The sequence below is a fragment of the Cyclospora cayetanensis genome, unplaced genomic scaffold, assembly GCF_002999335.1.
Source record: "Cyclospora cayetanensis isolate NF1_C8 unplaced genomic scaffold, CcayRef3 CcayRef3_contig_18, whole genome shotgun sequence".
Taxonomy (NCBI): Eukaryota; Apicomplexa; class Conoidasida; order Eucoccidiorida; family Eimeriidae; genus Cyclospora; species Cyclospora cayetanensis.
In genome coordinates, this window is record NW_020312125.1 from 105,354 (window position 1) to 131,748 (window position 26,395).

At 55.0% G+C, this 26,395-nt stretch overlaps 6 protein-coding genes and 1 non-coding gene across 7 annotated transcripts; 3 read left to right on the forward strand and 4 right to left on the reverse strand.

Annotated features, from left to right (window-relative positions):
• Nucleotides 1-175: 175 nt before the first annotated feature.
• On the forward strand, nt 176-247 carry Trnah-gug. Its single transcript has one exon. It is a non-coding gene; the product is annotated as a tRNA-His (tRNA).
• Nucleotides 248-640: 393 nt separating this feature from the next.
• Nucleotides 641-8,101, reverse strand: LOC113147293. Its single transcript, XM_026337373.1, is given in 7 exon segments — nt 641-1,011; nt 1,292-1,576; nt 1,824-4,245; nt 4,375-5,037; nt 5,039-6,941; nt 7,586-7,694; nt 7,825-8,101. Coding segments are annotated over 7 exon segments (6,030 nt in total).
• A 671-nt stretch (nt 8,102-8,772) lies between these two features.
• Nucleotides 8,773-11,930, reverse strand: LOC34618639. The gene is made up of 7 exons (XM_026337374.1): nt 11,430-11,930; nt 10,934-11,114; nt 10,263-10,433; nt 9,805-9,854; nt 9,513-9,579; nt 9,095-9,187; nt 8,773-8,909 (listed from the first exon to the last, which is right to left on the reverse strand). Exons 1-7 carry the CDS (start codon nt 11,928-11,930, stop codon nt 8,773-8,775), a joined length of 1,200 nt encoding a protein of 399 aa, XP_026193159.1.
• A 709-nt stretch (nt 11,931-12,639) lies between these two features.
• On the forward strand, nt 12,640-16,183 carry LOC34618638 (tankyrase-2). The gene is made up of 7 exons (XM_022731958.2): nt 12,640-13,194; nt 13,495-13,824; nt 14,234-14,359; nt 14,767-14,967; nt 15,174-15,296; nt 15,603-15,739; nt 16,111-16,183. The coding sequence occupies exons 1-7, from the start codon at nt 12,640-12,642 to the stop codon at nt 16,181-16,183; spliced, it is 1,545 nt and encodes a 514-aa protein (XP_022591447.2).
• Nucleotides 16,184-17,304: 1,121 nt separating this feature from the next.
• On the reverse strand, nt 17,305-18,888 carry LOC34618636 (ubiquitin-conjugating enzyme E2 1). The gene is made up of 5 exons (XM_026337376.1): nt 18,874-18,888; nt 18,303-18,438; nt 18,076-18,165; nt 17,762-17,850; nt 17,305-17,634 (listed from the first exon to the last, which is right to left on the reverse strand). The coding sequence occupies exons 1-5, from the start codon at nt 18,886-18,888 to the stop codon at nt 17,305-17,307; spliced, it is 660 nt and encodes a 219-aa protein (XP_026193161.1).
• A 2,295-nt stretch (nt 18,889-21,183) lies between these two features.
• Nucleotides 21,184-22,575, reverse strand: LOC34618635. The gene is made up of 5 exons (XM_022731955.2): nt 22,523-22,575; nt 22,329-22,400; nt 21,769-22,064; nt 21,597-21,648; nt 21,184-21,355 (listed from the first exon to the last, which is right to left on the reverse strand). The coding sequence occupies exons 1-5, from the start codon at nt 22,573-22,575 to the stop codon at nt 21,184-21,186; spliced, it is 645 nt and encodes a 214-aa protein (XP_022591444.1).
• Nucleotides 22,576-24,142: 1,567 nt separating this feature from the next.
• On the forward strand, nt 24,143-26,366 carry LOC34618634. Its single transcript, XM_026337377.1, has 4 exons — nt 24,143-24,478; nt 24,841-25,297; nt 25,630-26,075; nt 26,115-26,366. The coding sequence occupies exons 1-4, from the start codon at nt 24,143-24,145 to the stop codon at nt 26,364-26,366; spliced, it is 1,491 nt and encodes a 496-aa protein (XP_026193162.1).
• The last annotated feature ends 29 nt before the right edge of the window (nt 26,367-26,395 follow it).

The window sequence follows — 26,395 nt, forward strand, 5'->3', positions numbered from 1 at the left end:
ATGCAAGTACAAATTTGCAATCCCGGCAGTCGAACTCGTGAAAAAAAGCCGCCAGTACTTACAACTAGTGTTAAGGCACTACAAAAAAACTATGCGATCCCATGATGCGGATCAAGGCTTTTCACTTGACTGCTTTCGAATTGACTAGACAGCTAGAAGACTGGGCGATCTTTCGGTCCGAATCGTCTAGAGGTTAGGACAACACGTTGTGGCCGTGTAAACCCAGGTTCGATTCCTGGTTCGGACATCTTTTCCCTTTTTTGTTTGTTTTTGATAAAAGATTACAATTTGTCACATTTAAAAGGCAATTTTGCTTTCCCCTGCTATTTTTTTAAATTATGCTTGCATTCATCGTTTGCGAAGCAGATATTTCATGCGGCCGAGGGTCATAAACCGCTTCGAAGAGAACCAATGCTGCTAAGCTTCCCCGTGCACATCAGCCAGAGGCAAAAAAATACGGCTGGACAGCCTGTTAACAACAACTTGACGCACGAGCGTTGTACTACCTGCGCCTTTGTGGGAGGTTACACTACACCCGCTAGACCATGAATCCCCAGGAGCCATGCCGCATGGCGATTCAAACCGCTAAAGCCGTAACCCTAAGAGTCACTAATCGAAGAAATAGCTCCACAAGATACTATTAGCTGCAGCCAGTTATGCCTGGGGGCTGAGTTGCCTCCACAAAAGTGCAGGTTTTCAGCGCTACTTCCATGGCCTGCTTCAGGGCCTTAAAAACAGCTTCTGGACAGAAGATCCTATCCCTTGCACATTTATCGCAGTGCAGAGCCCACAGTGGAATTTTCGGGTTACTAACGCCCGCTGGCTCTTTTCCAGCCACCAACCTTAGTGGTTCGGCCTGTAGAGGTTCCTGTAGATACTTCCAAGAGCCCTGCGCGGCATTCAGAAGCTCTTGGGAGTGCAGCAGAAGGCCACAGCCAATTAAACACTCTAGGTTGCAGCGCAAAGATTCCTTATAACGATTCAAAGCTGCGCGCGCCCCCGGGTGTTCCTCTCCTAAGACAACCACAGACCGCAGGGACACCGGGAGATGCCTCCGATGATTGAGAGCAGTGAAATGGCCGCGTAACGTGGAAGAATCTGTTATGCTTGATAGATCGTAGCAGTTCTGATTGTCTCGACGACTTTGACCTTCGTGGGGTACCATAATCTTCCTTTACGTTGCAGGACGCAAGGGAAGCAAAAATTGGTAGATGCTCACCCATGAGACAGCTCGCATGCTCCATTACTAAAAGCATACCCCAGAGCCTCTCATAGGAAATGCGTAGCTTACCATGTTCGCTGGAGGCAGAAAGGCCTGCTGCCTTTGCATTAGCTGCTGCGATTGCGTCCCACGCCTCAGTGAGCAGCGGTGCGGTGCACACTGCGCATTGCAGCTGCTGTATGGGGGACCCCGGCGGGCGGAAGCCCTGAGCAGAGGCCCCTTTTGAGGATTGCCACTTCATGAGCTTCACGATTGCCGTCAATGCCGCCGCTGCATGGCAGCGGACTTTTGTCAGCTGGGAGGCCCTTAGACAGCCACAGGTCCCCATCCACAAGGCGCGCAGCAACCTGCAGCGTCACAATCAGCAGCCCGAAGAACCCTTACACAAGGCCACATGCTTTAACGCCGACACAGAAAAACAGCTGTATACCGGCCCGTGCAGGGTGTAACCCTGAGAGCAGAGCCGCTTTGTACTGGGTAGCATCAGGCCCTAGGGGGAGATAACCTATGCGGTGTAACTTCTGCTTGAAGGCCCTCAAAACAGTGCCCCTCGACTTTTCCACCTCCGAATTCTGGACTCACTTGTAGGAGGCCTTGTCATACAAGAGACACGAAGCTCCCGCAGAGGAGAAGATCAAGCGAATGCTGTGGCAGGCGTTCCAGTGCAACTTTAGCTGCTTGAGTCCTGCAGGCGTCTCTGCTGAGGTATGTAAGTCTCCCCTGCCAGCTTCTTTCTCTGGCCTGTCCTCTCCTAGCCCCCCAGAAGACCGCAGTACGCTTTCCAGCAAACCCAAGGAGCGGCAAACCTCTTGCAACGGGCAGCACGCAAGGAGTTCTGCCTCGGCCCCCTGCCTTTGCACCGAGTCCTCTGCTTCTGATGACGGTACTTCACCTTCTGCGGTGTCTCGCTCTGCTTTGAACCCACATGGATGCTGTGAAGCCTCCACCTGCATTCGAGCCGCACGGGGGGTGGAGGAGGAGGACATAGAAAGGCTGGTGGACTGCAGCAGCAAAGGTGCCACTGCACCCACCGCCCTTAACCCCACAGCAGCTACGGCGGACTTGTCCTCTGCATGCAGCAAGTCGTTGATTGCCTCAAGGGCTTCTACCCACAGGCTGTCTGTATGGGCAGCTACCAAGTAAAAAGAGGCTGCTTCCTGCTGCTGCTGTGAGCCTGCCGCTTCGCAAAGTGCAGAGAGAGCTGCCGTGCGCACGTCAGGTAGGGGGTCTCTCAGCTGCAACAACAGCAACGAAACAGCAACCCTGAGAGCCGAGCCTCCCTGCAAGGCCTCTGGGGACTGGGCCGTAGTGAGGTCCCCATAAGATGCTGCTGCTGCTCCCGAAGCTCTTTGCTTCTGTTGCTGCTCCCTCTGCAGGGCATGCACAGAGAAGGCCCCAAGAGCGCTGGCAGCTGCCAGCCGCACACTGCGGTGGTTCGGGGGCAGTGCAAGCTTCCCGAGGGCCTTTAAAAGAGGCTGAGTGTCTAAGCAATGCCGTTTCCACTCCTCATGAGTAAGCTGGCTCAGAAACAAACAGGCGCTACTCAGTTCCTCTGGAGGGGGACTCTCGCTGCGAAGCTCTCCAGGGGGTTGCTGCTGCTCCCCCGTCTGCACGGCGGCTGGAGCAGCAACAGAGCAAGCCGCGTGCGAGCCTCCCTCCAGCAAAGGGACAATAAGCAGCGAATGCAGCAGGTGAACGAGGCACGCACGAGGAGCATGAAGCATAGCGTCATCGGAAAGAGGTCCTGGAGGTTCCTTTGTGGCAGCAGCGGCAGACAAGCCGCAAGCCTGAGGGGGCCTCGATCCCCTACGCCCTTCCTCCTGGAATTTGCCAGATGCAGAGGCCCTCGACGGTGCCAAAATCTCTACTGCAATGGCTAATCCCTTGCACCGGGCATTTTGATTGGGGGACTGGGGAACGGATCGGATCATTTCGAGGAAAGCACCTCCCTGTTTCTGAGAGTATTCCTTGCGATGGAGCCCTTGGTGGGTTTCACTGCCCCCAGTGTCTGCGTATGCGGGCAGGCCGCAGTGCGGCAGCACAAGCAGCAGCAGCAATTGGGGGTATCGCTTAGCCACAGCCTGCAGCACAGAGAAGAACCCGTCTATGAGAAGGAGGCCGTGACGCTCACAAGCGCTGCAGATTTTCTTGAGGCCTTCGCCCCGTTCCCTGCCCTGCCCTCCTCTATTCCCTGGTGCTGTGCATCCTCCGCATGAGGCCTCGCTTTCGCGGGCTGTAGATACCCCCTGGGAGTCCGTGTCTCTGCTGCCAGGAACTCTAAGGGTGGCGCGAGGAGACCTTCTAGGAGGCGGAGTCTCAGGCAGTTTCTCGCCATCGGCAGAACCACCCAAGGGAGTTCCCCAATGCGTGGTAAGGGCCTGCAGAGCCTGGCATAGAAGGGCCGCAAGGCAGGAAGAATCGCCAATCAAAGACGCTTCTCCGCTGACAGGAAGGAGTAGAGCCTCCGCTATTTGCGGCTGCCGCTGCTTGCCCCCAATCACCGCCGCGAGCATGGATAGGGAAGGTCCTGCCAACCTCAAAGCACTGGGGCCTCTTGCTACCACGTGGGCAGCAAACGCCTCATAGTTTCCAGTTTTATAAGGGCCGCGTTGCGGGCAACTAGGCTTTTCCTGCCGTGACACGGCTCGCCCAATCGTGTTGGACTCGCACAAAGCCTGCGTTCGGATACCCCAGCCCTGCGCAGCTGCTGCTGCTGCTGAGGCTGCTGCTTGTCTCTCGTGCTGTCGCGCACTAACAGATGTCGCAGCTGCAGCGAGGCAGGACCAGTCGTGTGCCGAGCTATCCGCCTTGCCTTCGCCACCACAGAAGCAGCAGAGGGCCTCTTTCTGCCGCTCCGGTAGGGGTTGCAGCAGCAGTTCGAGGGCCTGGACCAATACCAACAGCACAGGATGAACAACGCGGATCGCAGCAGCAACAACTCCCGGCTGTAAAATTCCGGCTGGTAGCGCAGGTAGGGCTTCGGCAAGGATTCTGAGAGACATCGCTGCCAGAGTACCCGCACTCTCCTTCTCCACGGCTGGCTGAGGGCCGTGCTGGCCAAGACAGCGGGGTCTCATACTTGAAAGCTGTGCTGCCGCCGCATCTCCAAAGATGTCTGAGGCTCCTACTGCTGCTCCTACTGATCCTCCTGCTGCTGCTGCTGCTGCAGGCGGAGCTGGAGAAAAAGTGCTGCCTGCGTGTCGAAGGAAAGGAGCACTTCTATTTTCCTGTCCAGCTACAGCGGGAGGCCGCCTGAGGGCGGCGGCTTCGCCCCCCGAAAGATAGCAGCAAATAATCGAGAAAAGAGCTGTCACTGCACAGCGAGATACTTGCGAGACGGTCCTGGAAAAGGAAGTGTATGCCCCAGTTGCCCCCAAACGTTGTCGAGTGGTCAATGAAGGGCATCTCGCGCTGTGCGGGAGCCCTCCTTCCGGCGTGTTGCAGTCGTGGAGGGAGGTTTTTCGGAAGCCTAAAGGCCCCACAAGGCGTTCCCAAGTCGATGAAGGCATCACCAAAGCCTTCGGCTCGCAGCGCATGCATGTTGTGGGAACTGCTGCCGGCCACTGCCGTAGGGGAGGGGCCTCCAGTAAGGCACACAAACAGCCGAGGACTGCCTTGCAGACCTGAGAGCACAGCCGCAGTTCTGAGGCGAAAGCGTAGATTGCAAAATCTTTGGGGAGACGGCCACCAGGGGAGGCGGCAGCGCAAGGAGGTTGCAAGAAAAAGCCCCACCAACTCAAGCCTCGGTTGTTCTTCTTCGTGTGGGGGGCAGACGCGTGAAGTTGCCTTGTGTGGCACCCACGGCAGGAGGAGGAGAAGACTCACCTTAGGGCTTTCGTAGGCGGTTGCAAGAAAGGCCCATGGCAGCTCCTGCTGCTCCTGCTGCTGAGTGCCTAGCAGAGCCCACAGCCACGGCTCCGCGAGAGCTGTCTGCGATGGTGCGGAAGGGGGCAAGCATCTTTCGGAGCTTCTAGCGGTGACTGAGGCTTGAGGGCCTGTGCTTGAAACCCCCAAGAGGCAAGCGCAGTCTTGCGGCAGAGGCCTCAGCTGGGGGTAGCGGAGCTCTCTCAACTGCAGGAGCAAGCTCCAGTAAGGGAAAAGCTCTCTCCCGCATAGCCGCAGTAGCGCCTCTACACATCGGAGGCATTCGGCTCGAACAGGATGCCTTCGATCCTGCGCCACTGGTGCTGCCGCTGCCCCTGCACGACCAGCAGCTGGCGAGGCGGGGCCTGGTAGCGGGAAGGGAGGAGCGTTTTCCTGAGATCTGCTCCGCCAGCTGAGCGCTGCAGAGGGTCTAAGGCCGCTTGGGGACGAGGACTGCCTCCAATTTGCATCCACCTCGCTTTCCTGCGTCGAAGCAAAGTCCGTTGTCAGCTCTCCAGAAGGTATCCAGCCGGCTGCTGTCAGTGGAATCCGCGTCTGCTGCGGGGTCTGCTGCTGTCCTTCAGCAGCATGCGGCTGTGCGAGGGTCAGGGGAAGCAGCAGCAGCAGCAGATCGATGCTGAGTTCTCCTACTGTTTCCGGATGGAGCGTGGAGGAGGCGGGCAGTTGCCTGTTAGACGCATCCGCGGCGATGCGTGCTCTGGAGAGATCGCTCAAAAGGGTGTGAATTGAGAGGAGGAGGGATCTGATGAGTGTGACATGCTTTGGCTGCGTGGCTGCCAGGCTTCGGGCAAGAACTTGCTGCTGGTGCTGCTGGTGCTGCTGGTGCTGCTGCTGCTGTCTCAGATGGCGTTGAAGCCCTCTCTCCGTTTTAGGCCTGGGTTCGGATCCAAGGAAGCGGTGTAAGGTGACGGTTGCAGCAGCAGCAATAGCGAGGGCCTCCCTGATAGCTCCCCCCCGTGAGGCCCCCAGCTGCGGATACTGCCGGAAGCAAGCAGATACCACGCTGACCACCTGACGCTGCACCAAGAGCTCTGCGCAGTTTGCCGTTGTTGTGCTGCGGCAGTATTCAGATAAAGCTGCAAGGGCAGCACGGGGGCCTGTGGCCTCCTCCTCTGCGGGGGGGGCCTCTTGAGCTAGCCGGGGGGTGGTAAGGCCGCTTGCGAAATCTCCGAAATCCTTGAGAAACGAGACAACTGCAGACGTGGCGGTCCTGGCATCTCCGGCATTTGCTGAAGATGTCGCCCGTTGCGAAAGCGACCAGAGCGAAACATGGAGCCTCTGGGGTTGGTGGGACTGCTGCTGGTGTTGGCCTTCATGCGGGCTTGTCTTCAGGGTTAGCAAGAGTCGCTCGCAAAGTTGCGCTTGAAGCCGTTGTTGCTGTGCCGTAAAGGTTCTCCCGCTGAGGAGGGAAGGGGTGATGCGTGCGGGCTGCCTGTGCAGCTCTCCCTGGGGATCCGCTTCTTCCGACGGCGGTGATGCTGGTGCTGCCCTTGCGATAGAAGAGGCTGGCCTTGAGCTTTCAGCAGGATTTTCAGCCTCCTGAAGGTGCCAGGGAGTTGTCCCCATCTCCTGCGCACTCCAGTGGAGGCCCTCGAGAGCCCTGGTAAGGGGCCTCTGCTCATAGGCAGTAGCACTAGGGGTCGTGCTGTGAAGAGGCTCACCGTGAACGAAGGTATCTCGAGACGCATGCGCGAGCCTCGGCGAGAAGGCGAGGACGGGGGCCTGCGTAATACAGAGGGGTCGACGAGAGTCCGGCGTAGTTGATGGCGCCACAGGAAGGTGCGGCTTGGAGCGACGGCTGCAGAAAGGAACACGCTTAGTGTTGTCTTGATGCCTTTCTTGGTCTTAAATGGTTTTTCAATGAAAATACCCAGAGTTCAGACTTTGGGGCCCCGTGCTGGCTGTGCTGTGCTTGCAGCTGTCGGCTGCACAGTAGCGCCTGTTTTCTGTGCCGCTGGAGTGCAGCACCCCCCAAAGCATCTTTGAAGGTTGTTACTCTTCGAAATCGTATGACGCGAGGGCCTCGTTGAAGAAGGTAGAAATGAAGGGATAGGTGGACCCTTCATTATTGCTCTGTGTCTTGACTGGAGGCCAAGCTAAGGAGAGGCTGCTGGCACGGCGGAAGGCTGTGGTCTCTGCTAGGCCCCCTTGCAGAAGATCTCCGATGTAGACACTGCTTCAGTCTAAAGCAGGCCTGCTGAGGACGAAGTTTTCGAAATCACAACTCACCCTTCTGCGCATGCGGTGTAGACAGCAAAACACTTAGAAACGCCTCGACTAGTTCTGTAGAGGCTGTGCCGAACACGCACGTATATACAGTCAGGTGCGCGTGCATGCATCAAAGCTGTGCGGAGTCTTAAAAAGCATGCCATCTCAATAGGGGATCTCCTGCAGCATGCCTGTCTACAGACTGCACCCTGGTCGCAATTGTAGCACGAGAAAATTGGTGGCACTCCACAAGGCGGACTGCCAGGCTACGGCAAACGTAGGGAGGGTGAGGCCGTGAGACATGTTCCCAGTGCCTCAGCCAAGGCGGAGGCGCGAAGGCGGCGGGGAAAGGCCTTTGTGTTGAAAACGACCGGGTCGTCTTGCGCATGGAGCGAAAGTATTCCATCTCGGCATTATGTGCGCCACCTTCAAGATGCACACGAAAAGCGTAGCCTGCCCCGGCGCACAGAAACTCCAGAAGCCTCTTGAGGTGGACAGTTACATATGACCAACATGATGTGGTAGCTGTAACGCTCCATCTAGGATCTCTGTGAGGAGACACTCAAAACACACGATATCAAAAGTTACTGAGCGTTTTACACAAAAGCTTGCACCTTTTATGAGCGCACCACCCCTCAGATTTCCTAACGCGAGGGAACAGGGACACCTAGGTGCGTCTAGCTGGACGCTCCAAGCACTCCAAGTTCTGCCTTCCGCCGAATATGTGTGTACCCTAGAAAAATAGGCGACACTGTTTAGTTTCCCACCCGCCAAGCCAAGCTCCATTTAACGACGTGGTTGATGCAGGGACAGTATGTTTCTGCGTCGGTCGCTTGTGCGTGTGCGCTATCTCAAGACGCTCCTGAGAGTAGGGGCGCCAACATTATAAGGCCCGAATGCCTTTAGATGCGCCTTGTGTCCTAAACAAATCAGCCTGGGGACTTTGCCAGTACGCGGAAGTGCGCATGGCCAACTTTCAGTGCTTGTTGTGTGCGAGTGTACACGGGCAGAGCTTGCTTGGTCATGCGTGCAGAATCGCCTTTCCATGTCTATCAAAATAGGTATGCGAGCCTCACGATTGTAGCAACACCCCAATCCTCCCCGGTTGTCAGCTACATTGATCCTAGTTGCGGACAGCGGAGGTCCCAACAAACGCGCAAACTCTACGATGCTCTGCTTATCTTAAGAATTTAGTAGAGCGCAATTCTACTATGAGGCGTCTTGCGAGGGAGAGACCGCGAGCAAGAAAGCAGCAGCGCACTGCGCTCTGCGGCTATCGAGCACGTGCTCGGCAAGAGGCAGGCCGTCCATTGCAATACGGAGGACTACGGGCAGAACTAGCTAGCTCCTGCCCCCAGGGCTGCTGCAGCTGCATGTGCCGCCCATTGTGCCTTTCTAAACACATGCACCTTCTCCGTCGCTGCGTTGGTTGACATCGGGAGCCCAGGCTACGTGAATCAGAAGAAGAGGGGTACTGGGCAGTAGCCAATGCCCGCTGCTGTGGGGTTCGGGATAATATACTCGCCCTTGAGACGCTCCTCTCTGACTCCGTAAGGCCACGCTCGGCTAACGCGCGGCTTTGTTTCGTGGGGCACTGCAGCAAGCGACAACACCGGAGCTAAAGAAGAGCACCCCTGAACCTGATAGCGCACATTTTACACGCGTTGGGGAGAGACCCCCCCCCGCTAATCCGTCTCTTCTCCCGTGCACAAAGGCCAATGAGGATATCCTGACACTGTTTTGTCTCAAACCCCACATGCAGATTGCGAAAAGCCTTACAATTCCATCCCGGAGGCGGTTGCTCCATGACGTGGCGCGTGTAGCGCACGGTCTTCCCATCTCCTTGCTTCACAGGCCGAGGCCGGTATCGTCCTGTAGAGAGAACATACAAGCCAAGGCTCCCGCTCCGACTAAGCCCCCAATGCAGAGTACCTCTTGTTTCTGGAGGCCGTTTTGCGGATCTCTTGAGTCACTCCGCGGGGGAACAAGCTAGGGCAGGATGAAGGATGCACGGGCGGCACATGCTCAGAGGAGCTACAGGTTGCAGACAGTGGCAGTCCGTCGTGAGCGCTCGATTGGCACGAGGAAACAGCGCCGCAAGGATGTGATCTGGAGAGGCAGCACAGAAAGGCTATTTCCTGCGTCGCAGAGCGGCTGCTGTCCGCGCGAAGACACCCCAAAGCCTGTAGGCACCCACCTTTCCAGAGGCGTTGCCGAATGAGGAACTTGCACCGATCTCCGTCCACGGCAACTGGACTTATGGCCTGCAAGCAACGCAGCAAGAAAGACACCTAAAAAGGCCTATTTAGGAGCACTCTAGGCGCACAGCTGCAACGGCAGCACCCTGGCAGCCGGCCTGGTAGGCAAGTGGAGGAGATGCGAGAGAGGCCCCTTAGGCCTCGCTTCTGTGTAATTCAACCGCGTTTCTGATTCGATCATCTCCTGCCGTATTGGGGAGCTGCTTAGTTGAGTAAAGGTTGCTAAAGTACCCGCTGCCTGTCCCTGGAGTCAGGAATCGCAAAGTGAACGCATTTAATGCCTGTAGAAGGCCGCAAACACACACATAAATCGGAAGCAAACAGTGTCTTGAGGCGCATGAGCCGCTTCCTTCGGACGTAACGGCACTGCAAGGCCTACAAAGGAAGCCCATGTCGAGGCGAAAGACTTTGAAAAGGAGGATCCGTTGTGGGGGGTTATGTGACAGCACAAGAGCCAACTGCCCTTTCGATGGGGAATTCTCTCGATACACCCAAAATCAGTGCGGCTGGATGGAGGGTCAACAACGCTGCAACCCTCGTAACCTTCCTCCCCTGCCACCCCTTTTCTTCCCCCGTGTGGAGTGACAGTATTTAAGCAAGCTTCAGAAAAAGCCTCGCAGCATGCACCGCGAAGAGCAAGGCACCCTTCGCCTCCCCACCTCCCCACGGGAAGCGTTTATTCGGCTCACGCAGGATTTGACAGGTAAGCTTGTACAAGTCATAGTCCGTTCGATATAGGTACTTCATAGCTCGGTGGCGCCTTGCCAGCCAAATAGACAAGATCCGTTTCTTTGAGTGGTCTCGACGGTGCTTCAGGAGGTGCTGACGAGCGTTCAGGATGTTCTCTGTCAGGCAAGCAACTGCAGCACAGATCCACCAAGACGCACAACCTGCTTTTAGCGCACTGAGCGGGTGTGAACTTGCATCCAGGATGGTCTGAATGCAGTGAAGGCTGCAGAAAAAAAAAGCCCCAACAAAGAGGAGGAGAATAATAAAGCCTTCCCCGCGTATCGGTGTATGCCGAAAAGGCCGCTCCTCTGCTTTAGAGCGGTCGTCTCTCGAGCTCTCTTGCGGAGCCTTCCTTCCAGCCTGCCTTGGCGGCTTAAGGCGTTCCGAATTTCGCGAGATACAGCTACCCACAGGCCACATAGGTGCACGGCAGCGCCTAGGCGGTTCTGCTACATTCGGTTTCTACTCATGTCCTTGTGCGTCTCTCTGCGTCTGCCGGCAGCTATGAGGCATGTGCTACTGTGTGTGTGTGTGTGTGTGTGTGTGCGTGTGTAAGTGTGTAAGTGTGTGTGTAAGTGTGTGTGTGTACTACTGTGTATGCGTGTGTGTAAACGGTATTTTCCCAACGCACTCTGGACTGCGCTGCTGCCAGTATCAAATGGTCGGCGTTGAAGCTGCCGACAGAGTTGCAGTTTGCGCCACTTGTGCAGCTGTGCATTGGAGGCGCAGCGTAGAGACAGGGCTGCCCGCAGGGGAGGATCCAACTTGCAGAGGTCCTCTTCTCGCCATCGCTCAATATACCCCTCTGGGACCTGTGGCATCACACGCAAAGGCAGAGAAAAAATTTGCATCGGAGAGGGGGGCCTCCTCCTGATATTGCCTGCCGCCGCTGCTCGTTTGTGTGAAGTGCCCGTAGGCAAGTCCCTTTGAAACACGAGCTTTGAGAGGCTTTTTGCGGAGGGCTGACGCAGACGTCATGTGCATGTGACCTCTGATTCGTTCTAAGTGTATCCAGCGCGCGAGCAAACACCCCTTTCACAGCCCCAAAAAGGATAGGCTTCTTCCCCTTGCACCCCTGCTCGCTAAGTCCTACGGGGGCAATAAACAGCACATTAGGGCAGCCGTACCTGCTCCCTCTCACTGAGAAACTCCTTCTCCGCTTGCAAATACCAGTCTGACTTAGGTGACCGAATTTTCAAGGGCACTACCCCCGCGAATCGGTGGACTTTGACGCGAGCTACAAACCGCCGCTGCTCCCATATACCAGCAGCAGGTCCTCGAGAGATCACGGAAATCACTCCAACTGCCCCATGAGCAGCCGCAGCAAAAAGCCTCGCTGAGACTCCAAGACAAGATCCGGCGACAGGAACCTCTGAAGGGGCCTCGAACGGAATCTCTCCAGGGGGCCTCGCAACGGGATTCCAGGCAGGCGGACTTGTGCCCGCAAGGGACGGCTTTCCCACAACGGCAGCCCCTTCTCCTCTACGGCTTCTGGTGGGGAGGAGAGAACACGACTTGAGTGCAGCTTCGATGCTTAGGGCACCTCTGCAGGGAACCCCTCCTCGGGTGAGGACATCGACACGAGGGGCCCACAATTGCAGGGCCCCTCGAAAGGCTCGCACCGACATCGCCGTAGCCTGATCCGTGCCTCAAAAACAAGAAACAAGCCACTCGGGGCCCTACAAAGGGCCCCTCAAGTCTAAAGAGATGTCACGGGACTGCACGGCTCTGTGGACGGGTGTCGGAGGCCCCTAGGGCCTCCAACAAGGGCCCCCCCGGGAGCACCCCTTAATTCGCCGAGACTGAGCGGTCCCTAAAAAGGCTGCAAAGAGCCCAAAGGGATCGTTGGGGAGATCTTTGAAGGGGTTCGTCACGCCGTGCGGCGACCTCTCAGCTGTACGCCTGCGTGATTGCTTCTTTCGGGAGTCTTGAGCTAGATTCAGAACTGCCCATGAAATTGAAGACCCGAAAATACCAGTTGCAGAAAGGGCAAAAACCCGTGAAGGGGCACAGGAACACGCCTGCTCCCCAAGACCAGGCTGTTAGCTGGGGGCCCCCTGTATCGTGGAGGCCCCGCTCTGAGGGAGGCCCCCTCCCAGAGGGGGGCCCCCCACAGGTCTTCAGCGCGGCTAGGGACCTGTTCTTCACAGCCTTCTGGCGACTTTTGGCATACTTGTCCATTTGTTGCAGCTTGAAAAGTCTAGAGCGTATTCAGGTGCTGGCTCTTGCGTGAAGAAGACCGCGACTCTAGCCCGGCATCCCGAGCAGGGTAAATGTGGTGCAGCCCTTACTCCCTCTCTCTCTCCGTGTAAAGAGGTATTCTATCCGCCGTCAAAGATGGCAGAGGCACCTGTTGCCTCTGGCCAGCATTACGAGGCCTTGCAGGCCGACCGCAAACTCCTGACAGCTCTCATGGAGGCAGCGGCTGCTGGTAGGCGAGAGGGCCTGCGCACGGCTATTCAGGCAATAGAGGAGCGATACAGCAGCCGTTTTACGAAGAATGGAGGCCACTGTGGCGGCGATTCGAGTGCGGGATCCAAAGGAGCACCAGGCGCAGAGAGGGCAGCTGCCACGGAGAGCGACTTCCTGCTGGGGTTCAAGGATGGGCATGGAAGGACGGTAGTGCACTTTGCTGCCTTAGGGGGGTCACTTGAGGTGTTGCAATTGGTGTTGGACATGTGCCCATCTGGGGTTGATGCTCGAGACTCCAGCGGAAAGACCCCTTTGTTTACGGCAGCCTCGTTAGGGCACACAGAAGCCATAGAACTGCTGCTGCAGAGAGGCGCTAAGGTGGAGGCAGAGAGCGAAGAAGGCTGTACAGCCCTTCATGAAGCGGTCTACGCTGGTCAGCTGGCTGCAGTGCAAAAGCTCCTCTTAGCCAAGGGGACAGATGTAAGCCACAAATTCCTGAGAAAGTGGCGCGGCCCTTGCTGCACGCTTTGCATCCAGCGAGTTCACAGAGCACGCCACGAGCTGCTTGGTTTGTAGCGGTTGTTTCTTTTGTGGCGGTTGCTTCTTTTGTAGCGCTTGTTTCTTCTGTAGCTGTTGTTTCTTCTGTAGCGGTTGTTTCTTCTGTAGCGGTTGTTTCTTCTGTAGCTGTTGCCGCTACTGCTGTATGTTGCCGCGTGCCTTTTGATTCGGCTGGATGCACAGCTGCGTTCTCTCTTGAGGCTGCCTACTGCCTCCCCGCAGGTCAATAAGGCTTCCTCTCTGGGGTATCCAGTCCAAGTTGCAGCAGCTACAATGCACAAGAACATTCTGGAACTGCTGCTTCAGGCGGGAGCGAACCCTAACAGCGACGCAGGCACATCGAATACCCCAAGCCTTTTTCCCCCCGCTTTGGTCCTGGCTGCCTCGAAGAAGGAATGCGATATCGTCCGCCTTCTCCTAGAAAAGGGGGCTGATCCGAACGCCATGGACAGTGAAGGCTTTGGGGCACTTCATTGTGCAGCGGAGAACGACTGCACACGATGCGCTCAAATCCTTGTTGACTTCGGAGCAGACTGGGGACTGCCTGCTCGAGTAAGGGGGGTGTGATGCGAGTCAGAAGGACAAACGCGATATGTCTTCAGCCAGCGCAGTAGAAAAGCTGCAAGGCCTGGCCTTGCAGTTACGCCTTCCGGCGCGCTGCGGAAATGTGGAAGTGCAGGAGGAGGGTGCTGGGTAATATAGCGGTCTGAAAAAGAGGACGATGGGATGTGGTTCAATTCGATGTCTTTGGCTTTGGAGCCAGCAACAGCGTGCGGAAACGCAAAGGTCTCAAATGCTGCGAATGCTGCGGCCTGCGAGAGATCAGCGTAATCCTGCTTAGAGATGCAGAAAAGAAAAGCCCCCTTAATGGCATATTTTTTCGCGGGTACCCTCGCATACACGCAGCCTGCACGTTTGCGCTTACGTGGTCTCGTTGCTTGCTTTTGTGCGATCCTCTTAGGATGGATCCACCCCCCTGGATTTAGCCCGGCAGCACAAAGCAATGTCAGTTGTAAAGCTGCTGGAGGCGCTAGGCCCTTGTCCCCTTCCAAGAAGGGCATCCCCCACTCCGCCTTTAGTATCCGAGGTAAGCGAGGGTTCTGTGGCGTGAAGCCTTCAATTGCTGAGTGCCTTTTTTGCGTCTCTTCTGGAGAGACGCAAGGCTCCGTGCATACGTGCCACAGGCTGCGAGCGAGCGGTGCCCTTTTTCGGTGCTGCACCACTCACCGTTGTTAGCTGTACGCTCTCTCGGAGATCATTTACACAGTCTCCGAGATCTTTTACGCAGTCGCAGATCCTTTGAGCTCTCGTGGTCTTTGCAGCGCTTTCCTCTCTCGGGGTGTGTGCAATTTATGCGTGAACTGAATAAGCAAAGGAAGATGCGATCTTTTGGGCATCCCTAGCGCGCACTTTTTGGTAGGGAACCGCGATGTCACGGCCTAGCTTCCAATCCATCTACTTCGAATAGCCAGCTTATGCATGCGCCGTCTGCAGGAGGGTTCTCAGGGGCACAAAGAGGCAAATGCCGCAGAGGGAGGCGATGCATCTGCAGCGGCGGTGTCGATGTCAATAGTTTTAGACCCTAACGGTTCTGTACGTAGCGAGGCTCAGGCTAAAGTTGAAAAGCTCAAGCATGATGGAAACATGGCGTTCAGGAAGGGACGATTCTCGGAGGCGAAGGCAAAATACTCGCAGGTCAGCGTGGGTTGCTAGAGGCTCACTCTTTTGATTGAAGCGATTGAGAGAGACAGAGACAGAGGGAGAGACAGAGAGATTTCATGGCAAACCAAGGACTGCGCATCTTCCTTTACCCTTGGCTACCAGCTAATACCCAGTATTTGTGACCTACGTCTTTAGTGAAAAAGAATTTATTTGATTGTTTTTGCTAACGTTGTTTGCAGGCGATCGAGGAGTGCCCTAAGGTGGAGGCGGCAAGGGAGCTCTTGGGGGTTCTCTTTTCAAACAGGAGCTTCGCAAATGAACATCTGTCAGATGCGCAGGGAGCCCTTCACGATGCCCTAGCGGTGAGGGATGCTGGCAGGCGAACCATATTATTCGGCTTGCCTCAACCTTCCTACTGGCATAGGATTCAGGAGACGGAAAGACAGGCCTAGCAGCCCAGCCGCCTTCAGGCTGCTTATATAGACCCTCCGCCATACTTCCACGCACCCCGTGCTCCGCGTATAGGGGGGAACACATATGAGAAATATGAGGCCTCCTGTGTCTTCCCTTTTTTGTCAGCTAGCGCAGGACGACTTTCAGTGGGAACGGGGTGTTCAGACGTGTGTCTCGCTGCCTCCTGAATGATGCTGCTATCTTCGCTTCTTCAGGCCACACAGCTCCGTCCCGAGTGGAGCAAAGCACACTACCGGCTGGCGCGCGCGCATCGCCTCTCTGGGTGCACCGAAGATTACATATCTGAGCTTTGGATGGCCCTCCGTCTGGACCAGTCTAATGCGCAGATTCGGTAAGGTGTAGCAGCATAAAGTTGTTTTCGCGAGGGAAGAGAGAGCGAGAAGCTATGTCATGTATAGGCCTCTCATACCTGGGCCTCCTGGCTTTTGTCGCGTTCGTGCCGCTGTTATTGAGCCGCAACTATAAGATGCTCCCCCAAGGAAATGTACCTGTGTCTCGGTGGACTCTCAAGCTGGTGGTGGCTCCTACCGACTGAAAGTTAGGGGTGGCCGTGCGAAGGAGAAGAAAAGGAAGGCGGCTTTTTGGCTGCGCGCTGTTGAGGCTCTCCTGCTAAGCCGGCATCAGGAGTTGCTTCAGTGCGTTTGCTCTGCATAGATGTTACTCTGCGTGAACGTCTGCTGCGGTGTCTGTGTGGGGCCTCAGCGAGGAGATGGACGCTGCGGTAAAAGAGGCTCGACTGGCGCACAGGAGGGCGCAGGAGAAAGCAGTCGCGTAAGTGTGCTGGAACATATCAGGCGGTGCCCCCGCCCGTACTGTCTCCTGGAGGAAACTTCAATGCAATACTTATGAGCATCTAAAAGAGCGGCAAATCCTGCTGGAAGGAGGCTGGCAGGAGTGCATCGCATGTCGCGTGACAGGCAGTGCCGCTGCCTCTAAGAGGCAGATGATGTCGCTCTGGTGCAGACGCGCGGAGGTGGTATGACGCATGTGCTTCCTGTGTGGTGGGGTGGTGGCAATTGTGGGGGTACGGCGTCCTCGCTGCTGCAGTGATCAGTCCTTAGCAAGTGCAGCCAGGACAGAGGCTGCAGTGTCTTGGGGGAGACGTCTGGATGGCGCAAAGACTCAGCCTCTTGAAAAGAAACGCTCGTGTTACGCATGGGCAACAAGTAGCCGGGAGGTTCTGGCATGGAGCCCGCTCTCTCTGTACCGGCGGCCTTCACGTTTGTGTGTACACTCTGTTGGTTGTAATCCAACAATTAAGGAGAGCTGTAAAGCTTCCTTTGCTGGCCAGCTGCCAGGCAAGAGTTCGGCATGCCTCGCCTACTGTGCGCCATTCACGACTCGGGCAGCAAGGAAGACAGGCGGCGGCTTTCACTGCAAGGTTAACTGAACTAGACTCTCTGCAGTAACCAAACTAGACATACCGGCTAACAGCAGAGCTTAGCAGGAAGAGAGGCTGTTTATTGTAACTTCTGCTTTTGGGGCTGCTGTCCGTTAACATGGTACCCCAGGAAGTGCATATATGCCGTGAAAGGCGCTCACGTCTATTGTTGGACCACTATGAGCCAACACGCAAAAATCTAAATTCTGTTCCGCGAGGAACACCGCGCCTCCTCACAATAAAAGAGAAAGGGAAGCAATCCTAGGCTCCGTATGCGAGGCACTACCCATAAGACAGTGACACAGCGCAAATCTATACTGACGGGCGTACAGTGCGGCACAATAGCACCTGCTTCCAGCTACCCTCCCTACACAACACAGCCGGTGGATCTGTCCATGCGACCCCGTCTCTGCATCTGCCTCCGTTCTATATATATATATATATGCGGCGTATTAACCCTTTCTGGCACCCACGCAAAGGGTCGCCCGCCGATGCGGAAGAGGGCCTGTTTGTTGCTAGTGCGCAGCATCGCCATGTCCAGCTCCCCCTTCTGAGCCTCTCACATTCCCGTTGTGCTCCGGCACAGGGGCTAATACTGATGCCTCGCTGTTGTTGGCCTCCCCTCCTTCAAGGGCGGTAATCGTGTTGCTGCCCTCCGCTTCCGTTGGCGCAGGAGCCGAAGTGGAGGCACAGCGCGGAGCCTCAGCGTCGGGTGAATCGGCTGTCTTCCATGATTCTGCAGCACACTGCTGCACCCGTCGATTATACTCTCGACGGTTCTCAGCGTACAGACGGGCGGCCTCCTGGTTTGCCGGACTGCTGGGGTTTGGATCACTCAGCAGCGACTGCAGGAAGCAGCCACAAGAAAGACATGAGCACCACAGTAAAGCGAAAAATGCCTCGGCACCAGCTCAGACAGGCTGCACGGCCGCGTTCTTACTGGCCACCTCATGAGGCTAATACATCTCTTACCTGTATAGAGGTGAGGATGGCAGAAATATCGTATATTGGACTCCACTGTGTCTGCAGGATGTCCAGGCAGATGTTACCGTCGTTGTACACTGCGGGTCAAAGACAAATACAGATAGACAGACAGAAGAGAGACATATACACACGCAAACCCACGCACATACATACATACATACACGCACAGATGTGGACAAAAAGGGCAGGCAGGCTTCACTCTCTTCATAATCCTAAATCTTTTGGCCCGTTTGTGCCTCAGCAATTCCTGTGCTCTGCTTGCGGCAGTCCCTAGTTTCCTCGTTTAAAGTCGGCTTTCGCACCATTCGGATGGAAGAGTTTGGATAAGAAGCGCACGTGCGGTGGTTTGTTGGGGTAATCGTTGCTGAAAGTCAGTTCGAGTTGAAAGGTTCCTAAGCCACATAAATGCAAACAACACGAAAGAGGCCGCCTTAATACCCGAGATAAGGGAAAGAGAATAAAATCCGTATGTTCTTCACCGACACCTTGGCCACATCCTCTATAGCCTGCAGTCCTTCTTTGAGCTGACCTCCTTCCCACGGCGTGTCCTCGGGGCCGAAGATCACCGCATGCCACTTCATGATGTCATTCTGTACTGGTGCGCCGCTGACTCCAAAAGGAGGGTCGCTCTGCAGCTTCCTGAAGTCGCGGATGAGCCGCTTTCTCTGCGTCACAACAATTCCACCCCGAGTAGGACAGGATACACGTGGCACAAGCAGGAGACCACCGAGTAGAGATGTAAACACCTATAGGGGCTGCTCCTGACAGCGCTGCGCAGCCAGTCGGTTGTCTTCCAAGCTGGAGGGGAAGGCAGTTCGGCAATGCATGACGTGCGCTGGATTGGCACAAAGGAGTCGGCCAAGTGACAGCTTGTGGTGGTCAAGGGAAATCGGGGGACGGGGGAGGAGAAACACTCGACTGGACGCCGCTTCATGCGTTCAGGAGGGGTTAACAAGAGTAAGCCAGAAGCTAAGGTCTTCGGGGTGAGTGCTTCTTCTACACGCCTGCTGCGAAACTATTCTAAAGCAAGCCCCGAGAGGTCGAGGCGGTGCCGAATACTGTAGAGAGACGGCAGAGAAAGGGAAAATGCGCAAACATACGGCGTGACTAGCCATTTTATGCTGTAAATCCTCTTCGCCAGAGCCAAGTAGCACCAAAAATAGCGGCAACAGTACGCTGTGGACACGCGTCAGAAGTCTCTCGAAGCCGCATAGGCAGCGAAGACCAAGGACTTGCCGTACAGAAGGCAGTGCACAAAAACTGCATGTTCAAGTATTATGTCCTCAAAAGAGAGCGGAAGATCTCGAGGGGAGCAGCCACTAGTTTCGGGGCGCCTTTTGCTAGGTGGCCGCTGTGCATGCGATCGGTGTCGTGGGAACTTTCGCTAGTGTATTACTGAAAGTGCCCTATTTTGGCAGTAGATTGTCAGCAAACAGAGCCTTATATGTGGTTGTCCAGCAACACACAACCTAACAACATGTGGTTTCCACGGTGCTGCCAGCGAGGGACATATTGGCGGACGGCTGGAACACTGCGTACTCTGCTCCTGCATACTTTAGTAGCCGTAGACACCCCTATGCTCATGAAGAACACAAGCCTGGCAGTTTGGAGACAATGAAACTCCGAGCAACGTGGTTAGCTAGGCTCTGTATGGACAAAATCGGCCTCTGCAAGTGGAACTAGTAGCTTCTAAAGTCGTTTTCGTTCGGACAAATGAAACATCCTATACATTTTCTGACTGAGCCTCGTACAAAGAAAGAGACGGGGAGAAGTGTACAGCTTCCAGAAGCAGGCCACCCACCTTACGTGCTGCTTCTGCCACCCTGTGCATATGGGCCAAAAGCTACGCTCCGGCTCTTTCGACTACACTAGTTATACTTTATCCAAAAGAAACCAAAAATTGGCTGTTCGGTTTAGCCATTCTCACAGTCCTTTTGCTGAGGGAAAAAATCGCCACATCAATACAGTAAAATTCAACGCTTTTTGTACGTACGCTAGAGGATGCTGTGGGTGACTAGGCATTGTATGAGTGCTCGGAGGGTGCCCCTATGCCGGTGCACGATATCTGTCTCTCTCCTTATTCTTAAGTCGGATTTCTATGAAGCGAAGGCAGGGTGAGAAGGCTCCTCTTAAATGGGCACTTCATAGCTCTCCTATGTCTATATTTAATTTGGGTGTAAAACTATCTTTCTGTGGAGACATTAGGTAGACTCACACGTCATTGAAGGGTCATCCCCTTCTGATTTTTCAGCGTAACGTCATGATGATGCGCTATGATAGCCCCTCCACCGGCCTATTCCTGAAAAGCAGGGGCCCATTCGCACGCCGCGCAGAGTCGAAGCTGTTGCTTCGTGAGAGGCACATCTACAGAAAGTACCATGGGAAAGCAAACAGTGCCCTTCAGGGAGGGCATTAGAAACAAGGAGTTTCACAGTGTGACATACTACCGATATCCCCATGTGGAAACCCATCCTGTTAACATGCTTTCGATAAAAGCCATAGAACATGTAAGGCCAACACTATCCTCTTAAGTGCTAGTATTCCTTGTTACGTGACTCTATCTTATGTGTCGTTGAGAGACAGCAGTGCCACTTTCAGAATGAACAGGCGCATGGCGGAGCCTGCAAGACCCTGGTCTTGCGCCACCACCGAGACAATCGAGTGACACATACTAAAAGCTTCACTAGCAGAGCGATACGGGGACTGGCAAATCAAAACTATTTTGTTACAGCTGTTTCTGCCTGAGCTTGGCTGCAGCGTGCTCTGTACCGGTGGTTCCCACAGCATCACCCCCGTTATTCAGTGGTACAACCCTCCCAAAAGTCGTGCGCATTCAAACTCTTCAGGCACCACTACATATGCACCCTCCCTCTTTGTTTGCTTTGAGTGCAAAGTGTGGCCCCCTGGGGGTCCACGAAGGCGCATAACACTGCGCTGTGTTTTAGGTCCAGATAGGCTTTCAGATCCTATGGCTGGCCTCAAATCGGGGCCGCCCGACTGTATAACTGAAAGCCCTAAGACATACATTAATTTCTCATTAAAACGTAAACAGCGAAAGAAGACAGCACTACTCGCTTCACAGGCTAGTGGCGCCGGCTTACCCAGCATTGGATGCATTAGATTTTGCAGGCACATTTAACCCCAGGCGTCCCTGGTAAGGAAAGGGTTCCGCGTTGCAGTAGCTTACTAATTTACCCGCACTAGACACAACTACTAAGCAAGAACCCTTTCGAGTCCACAAAGTGCGCTACAAGCTTGTACCGCAGTTCATGCTAAGGTAGACTGCCTAGATACCTTTAGGTGCTCCTGATTGCCCGCCTCCTTCGGAATTGGATTTACCTAGTGTCCATACCTCCCCTTCTGAGAAGGTCTATGTGATCCTGCGTGCGTGTGTCGATTGGTGGGAACAATTAGCCGTGAGTGCTCGCAGAGCAGCAGTCGCCGCTCTTATCGCTGTGATGCTGCAGGAGCAGCTGACCGGTGGAGACGCCTCCTACCACTGCAAGGAACAGGCCCCCATTGTAGGTCATGCAGACGAGCATCATGGCCCAGTCAATCATTACGGAAATGAACATCAGCAGCCTGAATCAGCAGCAATACAACCGCAAGAAGCACCATATAGACTAAGATGGAAGCAGCAGAAAGAACACGAGGGGTCCGACAAAGGCATTAAATTTTCAGTTAATGCCTCACACCAGATGGCGATCTCTATTTGCAGTGCAATTTATGCCACAGAACCCAAGGGCAACCAACAGCAAGGCAACGAGGGAAGCGGCAAGTTCTGAAACGTTTCCTGCCTTCCCTTACCAAGAACCTTGCTTACCAAACCACCACGGGCTTCGCTCTTTGAATTTTAGGACGACTCCCGGCAAGATCTGAAAAAGCATGCGCGGCACACACGAAGAACAGATCTTTCTCTGCCTCTTCCGCATGTCGTTAGTTCTTTTCATCCATATTCTTCGTGTATTCATCTTCGTCTGTGTGCCGCTGCTTACCAGGTTGAGTGCCGTGAACCGGGTGAGCAGACAACTGAGCCCACACGGTGGCGTCCATGTGGTAAAGTGATTGAGGGGCCCCCCCGGAGAGGAGAGGCGGGCCCCCCATCCACCTGCCCTGCTCGGCTGCTGGAGGCGACTGAGATGATGCATGCAAGCCGTTCGAACCCCCCTCAGCTGTGGTACCTGAAGGCTCTGCACAGCTCGCAGCTGTGGGAGAATGGGGCACCCAAGCAAGCCACGGCTTCCGGGAAGGCCCCGCCCGAATATCGTGGCATATTGCTTTCAGCTTTGAGCTGCATGCGCACACGGCAACATACAAGAGCATACATTCAGCACACAGTTGCGAATGTCGCTGCTATATGCACAGCCATTCAGACCACTGAACAGGCAGCACGGCAGATCGCTACCAGAAAACTCTGAAACACCAACCCCGCCCACATTTTTGCGGAACCCCATACACAGCACTGCCATCTCTGCCCTGCAGAGCAGCTCCAGGCCCCTTACTGCCTCTTCTTCTCCCCCCCTCGCCCTCCCTCGCCTCGCAATGCTAGGCTGACCTGCCGAGACAGAGGAAGAAGATGGTGAGGCAAGAGAGGTAGAATTCTAGAGCGGTCGTGGACTGCCACCACCTGTAAACAAGGCAAGGGCATGCGCGCACAGTGCAACGCTGTAGAACGCGATACCCAACACAGTGGCATGACTAAGGCAGAGAAGGCAGTGATGTATGGGTGTCGGGCTGAGCGCTTCATACGAGAAGAGAATGGTGGCATCATAGCCCCAGTAAAAGGTCATCTGCATCTCCATCTTGCTCGCTTTATAAAATCCTGCGTGTATGGCTTTCCGGAATTAAAAGGACTATAGCCGCCAATAGATGATGTGGCTATGTTCAATCTTCCTTCAAGCCTCCCTTTTGTTGCGCTGCTTGTGAGCCTGCCCGCCCCCCTTCCTCCTCGTATTCTTTGGGAAGGAAGGCGTGTAGCTGTTGGGTATCCTGTGTGTCTCCCTTTGAATGACCTTGTTGCAAGTTATCTGCTGCTCATGTGCAGCCGAGAAATTGCCATCGTATGCTACAGGAGTCAGATAGCCACTTTGAAAAGCCGTTAGGTGCCTCTGTGGGACCTGCGAAAGGCAAACGCGCCCGAGTGCTGTCTCCTGCAGCCCCGCTCTGCGTCACGCTTCGCCCTCCGTAGGTGGTAGCTCCGCTTGTGCCTAAATTCGTTGCAAGGTATTCAAGGGAGGCTGCAGATTTTGAAGGATCTGGGGCACTGTAGATGGAACGGCATTCACGGACAAGCCGTAGGGATAAATGAGAAGAGAGAAGGAACCAAGACATAGGCCTACACAGAATTGTCTCTTTCTGTACTTGTATTCATATAGATGGATTAACAAGGCTTCGTTACTTCGTGAAGCAGGAACCAGCTATGCCCCCTGACCTGTCAGCGAGCCGCCTGCGCCTGCTCGCGCATAGCAATTCTTGAAGCGAGCAGACTTGAGGCAGATTCTTTTAGAGAGGAACAATGACACAGAGATTAAGAAACTGCGGAGGAAGGAGCTTGTTATTAAGACAAGCATGCAGGCATAAGCCCCCAGACTATGCACATGCAATGCCCTGGAGCGATGCCCAGGAGCGCTATCCGACCAACGGGAACTTCCATGTGCCGGGAGGAGATTTTGCAGCACATGGGTAGAAAGGGTGGAAGACTTTATGAGAAATCGCTTCATTGGTGACGATCTATTGAGAAAAAGGGATAGAGCGCCCACATGCCCGTGCTCCTTCGATTACGTGAACAATCGAAAGTCAAACTCGGGGAGAGTACATGAAGTGATTTCGAAGCGTCTATACACCCGATCCCGTCTTCCCTTTTCCGTAGACTGCTGAATCTCTCGTTTGAACTCAACGCCCTCCCCGCTGTCGCCGCAGGGGTTCCCTTACTCGTCCATCCCGCGGGCCGCCTTAAAGTAACAGAGGATCGCATATCCCAGCAACACCCCGGTGGCTGAAGTATTTCCAGTTAAGAGCAGTGAATAAGAGTGGAAGAGGAGAAGCAGCTTCTTTGCGTAGCGGCTTTCCCGGTGGATCGATGCGCTGAGGGTGGCAAAGTTCGCCGTTTCAGTGTTTTGTGTGAGTACAGCAGCAGTAGAAGCAGGTGGTGGAAGCGATAGCATTATTGTGGCATCGGCAGTTACAGCGGAGGGCGAGCTGCAATTTGCAGCGCCTTGTCAAAAAGGGCCTTGCCGTAAAGTCCTATGTGCTGCATACGTTGCTTTGGCATGTAAAGCTACAATTTCGATTACTGGTTACCCTCTTGACTCTTGATCTTTGAGCGGTTTGGACTGCTAATTGGAAACGGAGTCTGTGCGTCCCAGCACAATGCTTAGCTGCGGCGCCGTGTCAGAGGGCAAAGGTGGCCCCTGTGTGGGCTCTTTGTCTGAGGCCACTAACGATGTTGACAATCATCATTTTGAGGGCGTTGAAAAGGACGCTGGGAAGCACCTGGTCTTTCCTGCTGCTTCTGATGTGGAGGCTGAAGGGCAGGACGAGGCGCTAGCGGCACTTGAAAGTCCAGATGAAACCAGCTGCAACAGCGAGGCAGAGAACAGTTCCTTCTCCGCAGGCGACCCCGACGTTGCCTTCTTCGACGTGGTGCCCTCTTGTGCTGCTGATTGGTGCTTTCATTCGGAGTGCAGCCAGGAGCCGACAGATCCTGTGGCATCTTTCTTTGCGCAGCTCATCAGCTCTCACTGCGTAAGAGCTTACCCACCTAACTATAAGTAGCAGCAAGTCTACCGCTCTCTGCCGACTCGCTCACCTTGTGTACTGCCCATCATCTTCTATTGGCCGCCTGCACCATGATCCTGACCTTCTTGCATGCAGTGTCTTGTCGAACTCTTCTGCAAAGGCGCGTAGAAGTGATGGTCACTTGGGCAGGGGAACAGGGAATAGAGGCTATGATGGCCGAGTCTTGACCCCCCGCACCTTGCTGCCGATAGGGCGTGCCTCACATATTTCTTATCAGTGTGCGTGCGCGCCATGTTCATTTCAAAAAGGCTTTTGTATGTATTTTGCAGCTGGCAGGAGCGCCTCCAGCTGGAAGCCGGACAGATTCGACGCGTGCAACAACGCAGCAGCACATGGGGCCCGCTAGCTCTCACTCCGAAAACTTCCCATCGGATCAAAAAGTGATTCTCACTTCTTCAGATAAGCTGCAAGTAGGCGAGGCCTCCCAGGACTTGAGCGAGAAGGCACACGACACACACAAAGGGGAACTGGGCCTTGTGACTGCGGCCGAGCCTGCAAGGCTGGTGGGTGCAGCCCTGCCCCCTACGCCATGTGAAAAGCAAAGAGGCCTATCGACACTTAGTGATTCGCTAGAGTCTGAGGCAGGCAGAATAGGGGAAGCAGCCGGAGGAAGACCAGACACAGGAGCTGAGGCAATCGCAAATGCAACAGAACGGCAGCGGGGCACTCAGGTTGACAGCGTAGCGGATCCAGCAATGCGAGAATATTTATCGGCGGCATTGAAACGTAAGTAGGCCTATCCATAAGGGTCGTTTGCAGCTATTCCCTTGCAGACGGGTGCAAACACTCTCTCTTGCGCAGGCCCCCCTTCGAAACCGCTAAGCCGTTGAGGCGTTTCATTTTAGTGTGACCTGGCCCCTTTCTCGAGCGTTACTTCTAGCGTCGGTCTGCTGTGCAGTGCTTCTTGATACTTCTTCGCAAAGCCCCAGCAGGCCTCTGTGGTCCAAATCCAGCTTTGGTATAGGGGGAAACAGAGGAGGACTTTAGTATAGGGTTTGGGTGGATGTCTCGTGGGGTGGTGGTGTTTTGCTGTATTTGTTGTTGTGCAACTTTTACAGGAGATACTTTCAGGCACCTACTCGGCAGCATTCGCGGTGCCATCTCGCAGAATCCTCATATCTTCGGCTCTTATAAAACTCCATCGTCCTCACCTCGCGAGTTTCCTCAAAAGCCTGGCGCTGGTCTTGGCCCCTCAGACAACATGCCGTCTGCGGAGTCCGTAGTTGGGGCGAGGACAAGTACTGTAGACGATTGCAAAAGGCTTGATGTCGTGGGCAGTGAGTTTCTAGCCTCTCTTCCTGAGGAAAAACTAGAGGAAGAGAGAGAAGCAGATTCTGAGCTTATAGAAGCTCTGCTGCCTCCAGAGATCCCCGTGGACCTGGCCTTTTGCCGCGCACACCCCCGCATTGCAGTGTCGTGGCTGGTGCACTCGCAAGTGATGGACATGGCATGCAGCTCTGATTCTCGGGCTGCACTCAAGCCCCAATCCCGCAAGACTCCGTCTGTCATATTGCCTGCCTCCGCGGCAGCTCCATCCGCTAAGACAAAGACAAAGCAACTCAGGCTGGACCCGCACACGGAGGCACAGCTTGCGTGTCTTGTGCCACCCAGAGCCTTGACAGACCCTCTTTCTGCTGCGGGGGGCCCCCTGGCCCATGTAACGAATCCGACAAGGGAGACCCTGAGGCTGGGCCTAGGGAAATTGGTGACTCGCATGGACGCTGAGGGCCGAGAAGCTCTTAGGGCCCTCACCCGCGCATGGTATTACGCAGGAGCATTTAGCTCTCAGATGTAGTCTAATTTACTCCCGCTTGACTGATTAGC

What these genes read in the sequence shown, in the direction of transcription:
- LOC34618639 (XM_026337374.1), bottom strand. Translation starts at nt 11,930, where the DNA reads ATGTCGGTGCGAGCCTTTCGAGGGGCCCTGCAATTGTGGGCCCCTCGT. An exon ending in TTCTCAGTGAGAGGGAGCAG is followed by an intron (nt 11,115 to 11,429) that starts GTACGGCTGCCC and finishes GTGATGCCACAG; the next exon opens with GTCCCAGAGGGGTATATTGA. An exon ending in TCGGCAACGCCTCTGGAAAG is followed by an intron (nt 9,188 to 9,512) that starts GTGGGTGCCTAC and finishes TTCTCTCTACAG; the next exon opens with GACGATACCGGCCTCGGCCT.
- LOC34618636 (XM_026337376.1), bottom strand. An exon ending in CAAACTCTTCCATCCGAATG is followed by an intron (nt 17,851 to 18,075) that starts GTGCGAAAGCCG and finishes TTTGACCCGCAG; the next exon opens with TGTACAACGACGGTAACATC. An exon ending in CCATCCTCACCTCTATACAG is followed by an intron (nt 17,635 to 17,761) that starts GTAAGAGATGTA and finishes TGCTTCCTGCAG; the next exon opens with TCGCTGCTGAGTGATCCAAA.
- LOC34618635 (XM_022731955.2), bottom strand. Translation starts at nt 22,575, where the DNA reads ATGGAGATGCAGATGACCTTTTACTGGGGCTATGATGCCACCATTCTC. An exon ending in GATGCCACCATTCTCTTCTC is followed by an intron (nt 22,401 to 22,522) that starts GTATGAAGCGCT and finishes CCTTGTTTACAG; the next exon opens with GTGGTGGCAGTCCACGACCG. An exon ending in GCGAAGCCCGTGGTGGTTTG is followed by an intron (nt 21,356 to 21,596) that starts GTAAGCAAGGTT and finishes CTGCTGATTCAG; the next exon opens with GCTGCTGATGTTCATTTCCG.
- LOC34618634 (XM_026337377.1), top strand. Translation starts at nt 24,143, where the DNA reads ATGCTTAGCTGCGGCGCCGTGTCAGAGGGCAAAGGTGGCCCCTGTGTG. An exon ending in GCCAGGAGCCGACAGATCCT is followed by an intron (nt 24,479 to 24,840) that starts GTGGCATCTTTC and finishes TGTATTTTGCAG; the next exon opens with CTGGCAGGAGCGCCTCCAGC. An exon ending in TTTATCGGCGGCATTGAAAC is followed by an intron (nt 25,298 to 25,629) that starts GTAAGTAGGCCT and finishes CAACTTTTACAG; the next exon opens with GAGATACTTTCAGGCACCTA.
- LOC34618638 (XM_022731958.2), top strand. Translation starts at nt 12,640, where the DNA reads ATGGCAGAGGCACCTGTTGCCTCTGGCCAGCATTACGAGGCCTTGCAG. An exon ending in CTCCGCCTTTAGTATCCGAG is followed by an intron (nt 14,360 to 14,766) that starts GTAAGCGAGGGT and finishes CGCCGTCTGCAG; the next exon opens with GAGGGTTCTCAGGGGCACAA. An exon ending in CGAAGGCAAAATACTCGCAG is followed by an intron (nt 14,968 to 15,173) that starts GTCAGCGTGGGT and finishes CGTTGTTTGCAG; the next exon opens with GCGATCGAGGAGTGCCCTAA.